Source organism: Salminus brasiliensis, chromosome 12, assembly GCF_030463535.1.
Source record: "Salminus brasiliensis chromosome 12, fSalBra1.hap2, whole genome shotgun sequence".
Taxonomy (NCBI): Eukaryota; Metazoa; Chordata; class Actinopteri; order Characiformes; family Bryconidae; genus Salminus; species Salminus brasiliensis.
The window spans coordinates 36712723-36727634 of record NC_132889.1 but is presented as its reverse complement, the minus strand read 5'-3'; the positions used below and the strand labels follow the sequence as shown (position 1 = coordinate 36727634).

At 42.5% G+C, this 14912-nt stretch overlaps 1 protein-coding gene across 1 annotated transcript in view; it reads right to left on the bottom strand.

Annotated features, from left to right (window-relative positions):
• Nucleotides 1–14912, bottom strand: part of shank1 (SH3 and multiple ankyrin repeat domains 1) — a 156193-nt gene that overhangs the window by 90198 nt on the left and 51083 nt on the right. The window contains exon 2 of the mRNA XM_072693540.1: nucleotides 3652–4188. Within this exon, the coding sequence (XP_072549641.1) occupies nucleotides 3652–4137 (486 nt within the window). The 5' untranslated portion in view covers nucleotides 4138–4188. The remainder of the gene's footprint in view (nucleotides 1–3651; nucleotides 4189–14912) is intronic.

Genomic DNA, 14912 nt, shown 5'->3' with positions numbered 1-14912 from the left:
TTGACCTGATGAGCTCAACCTCATTGCTGGTCATGTAGACTTGCCTACCTCCTTCAACAAGCACCAATTCTACCCAAATACAATACAGCACAATGCTTACAATGGCCATTTCAAAGCGGTATGAAACCGGTCCAAAAACCCAACCCGAAACTTGGTCTTGGACTGATACCTGTATTGAAATCTGGCCTGATACCTGGTCCAAAATGTGTCCTGATACCTGCCCTGAAAACTGACCCGAAACCCAGTTTGAAACCTTGTCTGAAATCTGGCCCAAAAGATGGTCTGAAACCTGGTCCAAAACATGTCCTGAAACCTAGTCTGAAACCTGGCCAAAAACCTGGTCTGAAATCTGGCCCAAAAGATGGTCTGAAACCTGGCCCAAAACATGTCCTTAAACCTAGTCTGAAACCTGGCCGAAAACCTGGTCTAAAAACCTGTCCCCAAAAACCTATTCTGAATACTGTCCTAAAACCTGGTCTAAAACCTGTCCCCGATAACCTGGTCTGAAACCTGTCTCAAACCTTGGTCTAAAACCTGTCCTGACCTGGTGGTGGCTCAGCGGTTAGAGCTGGTTATCGATATTAGAGAGGTTATCGATAACAGGGTTGTGGGTTCAATTCCCGGGCTCGGCAAGCTGCCACTGTTGGGCCCTTGAGCAAGGCCCTTTACCCTCTCTGCTCCCCGGGCGCTGGAGTTGGCTGCCCACCGCTCTGGGTGTGTGTGTGTACTCACTGCCCCTAACACATGTGTGTGTGTGTGAGTGTGTGTTCACTACCAGATGGGTTAAATGCGGAGGACACATTTCGCTGTACAGTGTACAGTGATAAATACGTGCACCTTTACCTTAAAAACCTGTCCCAAAGCCTGGCCAGAAACCTGGTTTGAAACATAACCAAAAACCTGTCCTAAAACCTGGTCCAAAAGTGTCCTTATACCTGCCTTTAACCTGTCCTGAAACCCAGTCTGAAACCTCTGCCCAAAATAAGGTCTGAAACCTGGCCCAAAACATATCCTGAAACCTAGTCTGAAACCTGGTCAAAAACATGTCCTGAAACCTGGTATTAAACCTGTCCCTAAAAACCTGGTCTGATAACCTGTCCTGACCTGGTTAAAAACCTGTCCCAAAACCTGGTCTGAAACCTGTCCCTAAAAACCTGGTCTGAAACCTGTCCCTAAAAACCTGGTCTGAAACCTATCCTGACCTGGTTAAAAACCTGTCCCAAAACCTGGTCTGAAACCTGTCCCTAAAAACCTGGTCTGAAACCTATCCTGACCTGGTTAGAAACCTTTCCCTAAACCTGGCCTAAAAGCTGGCCTGAAACCTGTTTTGAAACCCAACCAAAAAACTGTCCTAAAACCTGGCCTGATACCTAGTCCAAAAGTGTCCTTATACCTGCCTTTAACCTGTCTGAAGCCCAGTCTGAAACCTCTGCCCAAAATAAGGTCTGAAACCTGGTCAAAAACATGTCCTGAAACCTGGTATTAAACCTGTCCCAAAACCTGGTCTGAAACCTGTCCCTAAAAACCTGGGCTGAAACCTATCCTGACCTGGTTAAAAACCTGTCCCAAAACCTGGTCCAAAACCTGTCCCAAAACCTGGTCCAAAACATGTCTTGAAACCTGTCCCAAAACCTGGTCTGAAACCTATCCTGACCTGGTTAGAAACCTATCCCTAAACCTGCCCTAAAAGCTGGCCTGAAACCTGTTTTGAAACCCAACCAAAAACCTGTCCTAAAACCTGGCCTGATACCTGGTCCAAAATCTGGCCTGATACTTGGTCCAAAACGTGTCCTGATACCTGTCTGAAACCTGACCTGAAATCTGGCCCAAATGACTGTCTGAAACCTGTCCCTGTGCTTACAATGCCCATATCATTTACATTTACATTTACATTTATGGCATTTAGCAGACGCTCTTTTCCAGAGCGACTTACAAGGTTGCTCATATTACAGAGGTGGGTCAGTGTAGTGTTAGGAGTCTTGCCCAGGGACTCTTATTGGTGTAGCGCAGCACAGTCACAGAGACCGGGAATCGAACCCCAGTCTCCCACATGGTATGGTAGCTCAGTGGCAGGTAGTGGCGTTATCTGTTGCGCCACACCAACCACTATATCGAAGCTGTAAGACCTTCCTTCATTTTTCACTGCTGTCCAGGGTGTTTAGTTTGGCTCCGGGTCCCACTGAGCTTGAAGCTCAAGCCACGACAAGTCTGGTTTTAGCTGAAAAATATTCACTAAGACTTTTCAACCGCTGCTGCCACTGAGTTTCCTCTGGCCGAGCATCCTTGCAGGCAGCTGCCTGACGGGCAGGAAAATGGCCTTAGGCGGGGGGTTTGATGCTGCTGCAGCTGAACTCTTGAGGAAAGCTTTTTCACAGGCAGAATTTCCTTTCATTCTCCATTCTTTTGTTTCTACTGTGAGTCATACTCTGGAAGACACCTGCTGCAAAGCCACATGGCTGTCTGTTTGTTTTATTTCCCATCATTTAAAACGTTTATTTATTTTTTCTGCTCTTTAATTGAGTTAGATTGAGATACAGTACCATACTTTCACTATAGTAGAGTTTCAGCTCCTTTAATTGAGTTAGATTGAGATACAGTACCATACTTTCACTATAGTAGAGTTTCAGCTCCTTTAATTGAGTTAGATTGAGATACAGTACCATACTTTCACTATAGTACAGTTTCAGCTCCTTTAATTGAGTTAGATTGAGATACAGTACCATACTTTCACTATAGTACAGTTTCAGCTCTTTAATTGAGTTAGATTGGGATACAGTACCATACTTTCACTATAGTACAGTTTCAGCTCTTTTAATTGAGTTAGATTGAGATACAGTACCATACTTTCACTATAGTACAGTTTCAGCTCTTTAATTGAGTTAGATTGGGATACAGTACCATACTTTCACTATAGTACAGTTTCAGCTCTTTGAGTTGGATTGAGATACAGTACCATACTTTCACTATAGTACAGTTTCAGCTCTTTGAGTTAGATTGAGATACAGTACCATACTTTTACTATAGTACAGTTTCAGCTCCTTTAATTGAGTTAGATTGAGATACAGTACCGTACTTTCACTATAGTACAGTTTCAGCTCTTTAATTGAGTTAGATTGGGATACAGTACCATACTTTCACTATAGTACAGTTTCAGCTCTTTAATTGAGTTAGATTGGGATACAGTACCATACTTTCACTATAGTACAGTTTCAGCTCTTTAATTGAGTTAGATTGGGATACAGTACCATACTTTCACTATAGTACAGTTTCAGCTCTTTAATTGAGTTAGATTGGGATACAGTACCATACTTTCACTATAGTACAGTTTCAGCTCTTTGAGTTAGATTGAGATACAGTACCATACTTTCACTATAGTACAGTTTCAGCTCCTTTAATTGAGTTAGATTGAGATACAGTACCATACTTTCACTATAGTACAGTTTCAGCTCTTTAATTGAGTTAGATTGAGATACAGTACCATACTTTCACTATAGTACAGTTTCAGCTCTTTAATTGAGTTAGATTGGGATACAGTACCATACTTTCACTATAGTACAGTTTCAGCTCTTTGAGTTAGATTGAGATACAGTACCATACTTTCACTATAGTACAGTTTCAGCTCTTTAATTGAGTTAGATGTGTGGTACTCACCGTCTGCTTGATGTCGGGGATGCCGATGCGGAACACCATCATAGCGATGTGTGTGTCATCAGGGGCGGAGCTTGAGCTCCTCTCCCTGATCCTTTTCTGCTGCTGCTGCTGATTGGCTGTGGTTTGGTGGGCAGGGCCGGGGTTGGATGAGTACGGGTTGGTGGTGTGACCAGGGTTTCCCCCTCTGATCTGTCGCTCTGCTGCTGGACGTCCTGCCATGGTGCCTTTCTGCCTGTGCCCCTCATCCCTGCCCCCCAGACGCCCTCCTCTTCTCACATCCTCCTCTTCCTCCTCCTCTTCCTCTTCTCCATCCAGCTCTCCGTTCTCCTCCTCCTGCCCTTCTTCATCCTGGTACTCGTCATCCAACTCCTCCTCTTCCTCTTCATCCTCCTCTTCCTCCTCCGCCCCTGGATAAAGGTGTTGACTGTTTCCCAGCATCCTCTGCTGCTCCTCGTCACTGGAGAGGGGGCTGAGTGGCATCGTCATGGCGACAGGGAGGGTGGCACCAACGGCAAAGGCATCATCCCCAGAGACTCACTGTGGGGCGAGAGAAAAGGAGAGAGAGAGAAAAAGAGCTTGTTATTGGGTCATTACTTAGAAATGAGAGACAGATAGACAGATAGACAGACAGACAGATAGATAGATAGATAGATAGATAGATAGATAGATAGATAGATAGATAGACAGACAGACAGACAGATAGATAGACAGATAGATAGACAGACAGACAGACAGATAGACAGATAGATAGATAGATAGATAGATAGATAGATAGATAGATAGATAGACTGATTCATGGATAGACAGACAGACAGACAGACAGACAGATAGATAGATAGATAGATAGATAGATAGATAGATAGATAGATAGATAGATAGATAGATAGACTGATTCATGGATAGACAGACAGACAGACAGACAGACAGATAGATAGATAGATAGATAGATAGATAGATAGATAGATAGATAGATAGATAGATAGATAGATAGACAGATGGATAGATAGATAGACAGATGGATAGATAAACAGATAGTTGGATGGATGGACAAGCAGACGGACAGACAGACAAACAGACAGATGGGTGGATGGACAGGCAGACATATGGACAGACAGATGGGTAAATGCACAGAGGTACAGGCAGATCGCTAGATAGATAGAAGGGTGGATGGACAGAGACAAATAAACAGATGGGTGGATGGACAGATAGATGTTGATAGATAGATGTGAAAGAGAGAGAGAGAGAGAGAGAGAGAGAGGGCATGAAAAAGCAGGGAGTGGAACAGATAAATAAAGCGAGATTGGGAGAGTTAGGGAGAGAGATGTAGCGTCCTTTGATTAAATAGTGAATAACAGCGGCGCCTGAGGAGACTCTGATGTGGGATTAAACACATTAAATAAGAAAAGAAAGAAAACTTTTTTTCCCACAGTTCAGTGAGAGCGTTCCTGCACCTACTGATCCACTCTGCTGCACGGAAGAAGACACCAACCAAAGAAAGAAGAAAGGATCAACGAAAACAACAACTGCACACAGAGCAGAATCAGACCTACTCCCAGCAATAACACGCTTACTCAAACATCTCATATACAGCAGTGTGTATCATCACTGTGCACTGGAGTATGAAACATCTACACCCAAGAGCTCTGGACTTACACCAAAACCGTCTGCTCCGACTAATTACCCAGCTAACCGCTATCACACTGCATGCACTGCTAGTCATAGACAAATTAGAGAGAGGAACAAGGTCTGCCTAAATGGGAATTCAGCTGCTTTTTTAATCTGCATAATCAAATAAAGACGTAAACAGAGTCATTCAGAGTGGGTTTGGTGTTCACAGTGGTGGTGAATTGAACCAGACTTGGGCGAAAGCTCTGGAGGTACCCAGCTCTGATGCATGGGCCAGCAGACGCCAGTGCCAGCCAGCATCACACTGGAGTGAGGTGCTGATAAAGTTCCATCTACTCAACCAGAGAAAGCTCAGACTTTGAGAATAGTACAGTGCAGTGAGGGTCTCGTTAGATGTGTGGAAAATGGGTCGCAAAGCAGATACAGTTTGATTGGCTGAAATGATTGGCTAAAAGGAGTGAGATTTTGAGTCGTTGTTGCAAAGACCATGGAGTGAAGTACGTAGCTGAATCTGCAGGTGTACAGAAATGTGCGGTTGTACGGGTCTACCAGCAGTGGCCTACAGAACATTCACTGCACTGCATTACCTCTTCTCAATCTGTGAATCCAGGCACACACCCCTCAGGTATTTAAAGCCCTATCAACCTTGTGCAGCGCCATCTGTAGGAGTTTAAAGTTACTGCCACCTTAAATGACACATCATTTTTTCCCCAGGGAGCTTATTAATATACATTAAATATAACACTAGTAAATTCTGTGGAATATCTGAGAGAGAGAGAGAGAGAGAGAGAGAAGTGGATAAGTAGCGGTGGGAGTTGACGGAGGAGACGGAGGAGTCGATTAGTAAAGCTGACCATTAGAGTAGCTCTCAGCTGGAGGCCACTGCTGGTCGCTATGGGGACAGTTTGACTGTTCATAGGCATTTGCTTGCATCTAATATCACACACACACATACTCACACACACACATTTTTACAGAAGCACAAACACTTACGCTGAACAACATATACTGCCTAGTACTGAGGAAAAGTGACTGAGCCAGTAAAGCTCTATATAACATTAGAATGAACCCTAATTAATATAAAGTCAGTGGTCAGTGAGAGTGTCTACCTGTAATTAACTCTATATAACATTAGAATGAACCCTAATTAATATAAAGTCAGTGATCAGTGAGAGTGTCTATCTGTAATTAACTCTATATAACATTAGAATAAACCCAATTAAACATAAAGTCAGTGGTCAGTGAGAGTGTCTACCTGTAATTAACTCTATATAACATTAGAATGAACCCTAATTAACATAAAGTCAGTGGTCAGTGAGAGTGTCTACCTGTAATTAACTCTATATAACATTAGAATGAACCCTAATTAATATAAAGTCAGTGATCAGTGAGAGTGTCTATCTGTAATTAACTCTATATAACATTAGAATAAACCCAATTAAACATAAAGTCAGTGGTCAGTGAGAGTATCTACCTGTAATTAACTCTATATAACATTAGAATAAACCCTAATAATCATAAAGTCAGTGGTCAGTGAGAGTGTCTACCTGTAATTAACTCTATATAACATTAGAATGAACCCTAATTAACATAAAGTCAGTGGTCAGTGAGAGTGTCTACCTGTAATTAACTCTATATAACATTAGAATGAACCCTAATTAACATAAAGTCAGTGGTCAGTGAGAGTGTCTATCTGTAATTAATTCTATATAACATTAGAATAAACCCAATTAAACATAAAGTCAGTGGTCAGTGAGAGTGTCTATCCGTAATTAACTCTATATAACATTAGAATAAACCCAATTAAACATAAAGTCAGTGGTCAGTGAGAGTGTCTATCCGTAATTAACTCTATATAACATTAGAATAAACCCAATTAAACATAAAGTCAGTGGTCAGTGAGAGTGTCTATCCGTTATTAACTCTATATAACATTAGAATGAACCCTAATTAACATAAAGTCAGTGGTCAGTGAGAGCGTCTACCTGTAATTAACTCTATATAACATTAGAATAAACCCTGATTAACATAAAGTCAGTGGTCAGTGAGAGTGTCTATCCGTAATTAACTCTATATAACATTAGAATAAACCCAATGAAACATAAAGTCAGTGGTCAGTGAGAGTGTCTATCCGTAATTAACTCTATATAACATTAGAATGAACCCTAATTAACATAAAGTCAGTGGTCAGTGAGAGTGTCTACCTGTAATTAACTCTATATAACATTAAAACATATGCATAAACGTAGTTTACATAGTGGTGACATACGTCTGGAGTGTACTCCCTGTTTTGCAGGTAGAGCTGTGATCCCTGGAAATGGCAAGACTATAGAGACTATGGTCGTCCTCATGCTGCAGCCCTGCACTCAGTGTGGAGTGCGCACTTCAGATTTGGAGCACAGCTCATATGTGAGTGTGTGCACTAAAGCTGTCACTCTGGCACTCCACCGCTGGGCTGGAGAGTGCCTACCAGTGCACACTTTCACCCTCACTGTACAGATCTTAGTGGATCTCAGGGCTCCAGAGTGCGCATGAGCACCCTGTACTGTATGGATGGTGCATAATGAGTCGCAGGGCTCCTTAGTGTGCACTTACTCGCATGGATTTCACACCCGATGTAGATGTGATGTTATAGCGTAAACATCACAGTCTGTCCAGCAGTGTCACAACAACACCGTTGAGGACTGCCTCAGTGTGTCTCCATACCTGCTGCTAGCTACTCAAAAATGAGTAAAATGGTAAAAGTTGGAGGTGCTTCAGATTTAGGCAGTACATACAGTATGTGATGTCATGGTGATGTCATTTTATTTGCATAAAAAAATTAATAAGGCATAAATCAAAGTATCATGCTTTGCTATAATGTCACAACCGTGCCATCCATATTTAACATTATTAATATTAATCATAATACAAATATCTAGTAAATACAGTGACCACTGCATCAGTTCCCATTTCCAGGCACTTGCGAGGCTGTTGCCATGTGGTTACTAGGTTGAGTGCTACGTGATTGCTATGACATTCCTGATGGTTGCTAGGTTGTTGCTATGCAGTTGCTAAGGTATTTTAGGAGGGTGGAGTCTTTATATGACTGTACTGCAGAGGACCTACCCTACTTGGACTACAGCCTAAGCTTTGAAGTGCAGCTTAGGTGGTTATTAAGTTATTCAGGATGGTTGGTATGGTGTTGCCAAGTGGTTGCTGTGGTACCCCATAGATAGATAGATAGATAGATAGATAGATAGATAGACAGACAGACAGACAGACAGACAGACAGACAGACAGACAGACAGATAGACAGACAGACAGACAGACAGACAGACAGACAGACAGATAGATAGATAGATAGATAGATAGATAGATAGATAGATAGATAGATAGACAGACAGACAGACAGACAGACAGACAGATAGATAGATAGATCGGCTGCTATTGTCTTAGTGCCAGATTCCACAGGACACCTTCGGAGGTCTTGTGGAGTTGATGATTCATAGCTGTTTTGGAGACACAGGGGGATCCTACACAACAGTAGGCAGTGGTTTTAATGTTATGGCTGATCAGCGTAGGTAGTTTGCTCAGTGAGGTCAGTTCAGTTCATCGTGTTCATCGTGCAGCAGTGTTAGCTTAGCATGTAGCAACATTCACATTGCACCTCACTAATGAGCTTGTAGACCCTAAAGAGCTCCTAGAATAGGCCTGACACCGACTTGAGGGTGACCACGCAAACTCAGAGATCTATACCATAGAAGTAATGACGGCCGAGATGAGCAAACACCGGGCATGTGCAGGAGGTGGGGATGACTGGTGATGTAATCGCTTTCTAACTGGAATTTATCTCTGAAAGATGGTTTATAAGGTTCTATTTTGGTTAAAGTGCTGCCCACCCCAGACATCTGTCCATGTAGGCAGCGGAGAGCAGGGCAGCTCACTGGGTATTGAGAAACACCCACTGTGTTTTTTTTTTTTTACTTTTTCTCTCCTTGCCCTGGATACAAATGTGGACAGTAAATGTTTGTGGGTGAATAAAAAAAAAAAAAAAAGAAAACTCTGGAGAAAATAGAAATTGAAAGATAGCAAACCCACACACATCCAGCCCTAACTCCAACCGAACCCCGAAGGATACACAATATATTACAATAGGTCTACATTACACATTATAATTAAGACAGTGTGCCAATGCATTGTCAATATACAGCCAGGTGAAAGAATTATGGCAGTAAAAGTTGATTTCTAACTGTTCTGAGATCTGAGATCGCCTTCCCAGACTCCTCTGCATCTACAGACTTCAGAGAGCTCTCTGGATCTGAGCATGGTGATTTTCACCACTCACTTCAACCATCAAGACAGACTCCTCCAGAATCCTCCCTAATGACTGTATGGGTTTTTATCAATGACTGTATGGGCCTCTAATGACTGTATATGTTTTATCAGTGACTGTATGGGTCTCTAATGACTGTATGGGTTTTATCAGTGACTGTATGGGTCTCTAATGACTGTATGGATCTAATCGGTGACTGTATAGGTCTCTAATGACTGTATGGGTCTAATCAGAGACTGTATAGGTCTCTAATGACTGTATGGGTCTAATCAGAGACTGTATAGGCCTCTAATGACTGTATGGGCGCCCCGAATGAATCGGTTACACTAGTGACGGTATAGGTCCCATCAATGACCGTAAGGGTCACATCAATGACTGTATGGGTCACCAATGATTGTTTGGGTCGAACCAATCTGGCTGAATAGGTCACCTTTAAGACTGTATATGTCACACCAATGACTGTGTGGGTCTCATCAGTGTAGAGGGTCACATCAATGACCAAAAGGCTCACCATGACGGTATGGGTCTCACCAGTGACTGTACGAGACACCAATGACTGAATGGGTCTAATCAGTGACTGTATGGGTCTAACCAATGACTGTATGGGTCTAATCAGTGACTGTATGGGTCTCATCAGTGACTGTATGGGTCTAATCAGTGACTGTATGGGTCTCATCAGTGACTGTATGGGTCTCACCAGTGACTGTACAAGACACCAATGACTGTATGGGTCTAATCAGTGACTGTATGGGTCTAACCAGTGACTGTATGGGTCTAATCAGTGACTGTACAAGACACCAATGACTGTATTTTCTCATACCAGATATTTCTTCAGACATTACCTCCATCTCTCAGTATTGTTCAAATAAAGATCAAATGTTTAAATGTGTTAAAAAAGAGATTTTCATTAGATGTCCTCGTTTTTTCACATGACTTTTTCATTTGATTCATGAGTAGGTATGCAGTGACTGAAGCTAACACGCTCCCCCTCTGTGTTTTTCCTCCGGTGAGATTCCTGTTTATTTCAGAATGCCTTCGGGAATCCGCCCCAGACAACACGGCCCCGCCAGCTCACGTTCAGAGTTGTGCGAAAAGCATCATTACATATCACATACGAATGCCACAGTCCATTTAACATGATACAAAACAACCCGCCAATCACAGCCTCCAAGACTTCACCAGAGCCTTCAAACAGCATAACAGACAGCGGCAGACTGACGGCAGTGTGATGCAACAGGAGAAATGGAAATACTTTCAGTTACAATAGAAGAAAAGCAGGAACTGCGCAACCGAGCGCCGGTTATATCCTCAGTTCTGTTCGCGAGCCAGAGTGAAAGCCCACCCAGACAAATTCCCAGCTTCAAAGACATGCTGCATTCACAGCATTTAGAAAACAGGCCTTCCACTGAGAGAGATAAAATGATGATGCTATACGAGAGGTGTGTAAGAAGCCTAATCCAGTCTCCAGAACAAGCGTTGTTCCTGCAGTGCAATAATGAGTGCAGTAAAAGTAAAAATACCTACCCAGAAACAGCTCGAGGAGAAGAACAAAAGCAGCAGCTCAAAGAACATCTACTAGAGTAACATCTAGAACAGCACTGGAGCTTCTTAGCACATCCAGCATCTCCCAGCACAGGACCTGAAGTGTTGAAGTGGGTTCGGGCCAATTCTTCACTTTTCGGATCATTTTGGTGTAAAATAAAATGACTGTATATGTTATTTTATTATATTATTATATTATGAGTCACAGTAGTTTTACACCAGCCGTCATTAGTGTGTCCCATCCAGTCCTTGGGTCACACCAATCACCCTGTATGGGTCTCAATAACGATTATATGGGTCACAATAATAACTGTATTGGTCACACCAGTGACTCTATGGGTCACCAAGGACTGGATGGGTCACACTAATGACTGCATTGTCACACCAGTGACTATATGGCTCACATCAATAATTGTATATGTCCCATTAGTGACTGTATGGGTCTCACCATACCAATAACTGCATTGTCACTGGATGGGTCACAATAATGACTATAAGGATCACAATAATAACTGTATTTGTCACACCAGTGACTCTATGGGTCCCCATGGACTGGATGGGTCACACTAATGACTGCATTGTCACTGTATGGGTCACCAATGACTGTATGGGTCTCAATAATGACTGTATAGGTCACAATAATGACTATATGAGTCTCATCTGCGACTATATAGGTCATACCAATATCTGTATGGGTCTCAATAATGACTGAATGGGTCACAATAATGACTGTATGGGTCACCAAGGACTGGATGGGTCACACTAATAACTGCATTGTCACTGTATGGGTCACCAATGACTGTATGGGTCTCAATAATGACTGTATAGGTCACAATAATGACTATATGAGTCTCATCTGCGACTATATAGGTCATACCAATAGCTGTATGGGACTCAATAATGACTGTAAGGGTCACAATAATGACTGTATGGGTCACCAAGGACTGGATGGGTCACACTAATGACTGCACTGTCACTGTATGGGTCACCAATGACTGTATGGGTCTCAATAATGACTGTATAGGTCACAATAATGACTATATGAGTCTCATCTGCGACTATATAGGTCATACCAATAGCTGTATGGGTCTCAATAATGACTGTATGGGTCACAATAATGACTATATGGGTCACCAAGGACTGGATGGGTCTCAATAATGACTGTATAGGTCACAATAATGACTATATGAGTCTCATCTGTGACTATATAGGTCATACCAATAGCTGTATGGGTCTCAATAATGACTGTATGGGTCACAATAATGACTGTATGGGTCACCAAGGACTGGATGGGTCACACCAATGACTGCATTGTCACACCAGTGACTATATGGGTTTTTACGCTCCTCTTGGCAGAACTGTACTATGACTGTACTGGTCACCAAGTGACTGTATAGATCACACTAATGACTGCACTGTCACTATATGAGTCAAATCAATAACTGTATTGGTCACATTAGTGACTGCACAGGTCATTCTACTGATTATATTGCTCACCAGTGGCCGTAGGGGTCAATGGCTGCATGACCCACACCAATAATTGTCTTGTCACACTAATTACTGTATGGGTCTCACCCGTGACAGCTAGGGTCACACCAGTGACTATATGGATCACACATACTATAACTACATTAGTCTCACCAATGATTGTATGGGTTACACCAGTGACTGTATGGGTCACCAATCACTACATCAGTCTCACCAGTGACTGTACGCATCACACCATTGACTATATTGATCACTAATGAACAGTGATGTTATGGGTCTCACCAGAACTGCACTGTGTGTGAAATAGTTTTAGAGAATAGCAAAACCTTTATGATTCTATAATGATCGAGAGAGCTGTGTAAATTCTGATAGAATTAGGATCCAGAAGGTTTCATGTTCAAAAACTGGTGATAAATCTCGAGTCAAATAACTTGAGAAAATGACTGTAAACAGAGAATTACAGAGGAAAGTCTGAAAAGGGGAAACGTGCCAATTTTCATACTGAGCTAAACTCTGTGTGTGTCCTCGGTGTGACAGATGGCCACACAGATGAATGTGAAGTGATCCTAACCGCTGGCTACCCCTCTTCTTCACTGCGCGTATCATCCTGACAGGCCGAGACGACTGCTCATGAACAGCTTCCTGCCCCCTGACCACAGCAGTGAATTACACCTTTTGGGGGGGGGGGGGGGGGGGCACGGTCACGGTGGAGGGGGGTGGTCTAAAGTCCACTCAAACCATTTTCATGGCCATTCCGATTAAGCAAAGTAGTTACAGGTGGGCAAACAGACCCCTTCGACACCGAAGTACATACAATCAGTGTTTACACCCATTAGGAGTACAGCACACACATACACACATACACACACTGACTGGAGGCTTCCACTAGAGGGCAGACCACTCCGTCTGCCCAGCATTTGCTGCCATGCACGGACGTCACAGGCAAGGACACTTCATACAGAGGCGGGAAATTGCAGACTTGGTCACACAGTCCTTCATCAGAACTTTCCCCCATGCTCTGCCCCCCACCGTTTTTAGTGTGTACTGCACCCAGTGTTCATTTCTGAGGACGCCCACAACCGATGCACCAATCGGACGCAGGATACGCAAGGCAGCCATCATGCGTACAGGAGTGTGGTTACTAAGCTGGCACTGGAGGTAACATCTTTACCCCACCCACTACCTATAAAACCATGGTAAAAATATCTGTACAGACTGCTGTTTATTATTTATTATTATTTTTTTATCATTCTTCCTCTTCCTCCTCTTCTTCTTATTATTATTATGGGATGGCATCCTGTTGGTAAGCTAGAGTAAGTCTTAAAATGGCCCAATATTCATTTAAAATAAAATAAAATAAAATAAAGTAAAATGATCATAAATGATTTTAGTGCATTAAGGGCTTTCAGCAGCAGAGATAAGAAAGAGAGAGAGAGAGCATGTGAGAGAGAGAGTATTCTCACAAATGGCATCTTTACCCCACCCACTACCTATAAAACCACTGTAAAAATATATCTACTATCTACTAATATATCTTTTATTATTATTATTTATTTTTTATATCATTATTATTGTTATTGTAAATGATAATGCTTATTATTATGGGATGGCATCATGCTGGGAAGCTAGGGTAAGTCTTGCCTTTTGCTATGATATGTGTATTATTGTAAGCCTAGAATACTAGAAATAGTCCAATATCCATTAAAAATAACATAAAATAAAATAAGATTAAATTAAATGGTCAGAAATGATTTTAGTGCATTAAGTGCTTTCAGCAGCAGAAAGAGAGAGAGAGAGAGAGCATGTGAGAGAGAGAGAGAGAGAGAGAGAGAGAGAAAGAGTATTCCCACAAGTGGCATATTTACCCCACCTACTCCCGTGTCTGTGTCTGTGTGGTGCTTCCTCCCACCTCCCAAAAACACATGGTAGGTGAACTGGCCGTGCCACACTGCCCCTAGGTGTGAGTGAAAGGTTGTGTGGTACTCCTCTCGCGCCCTGTCAAGAGGGCATTCTGACGTCCTGCCCAATGATTCCAGATGGGCTCTGGACCTGCTGTGACCCTGACCGGGAAGAGAAGATGTTAACAGGGTAGATGATTACTGTTATTATTATTATTATTATTAATTGCTGATTATTATTATTATTATTATTATTATTATTATTATTATTCATTTACTACCACTAATACTTTGCGAGTATTAACGTCCAGTTTTAACGTTTGTGAGCTTTGGCAGGTGGCAGGACGTGGGGTGGGCTCTGTGAGGGCAGGACCGCCGGCAGCCTCTCCAAA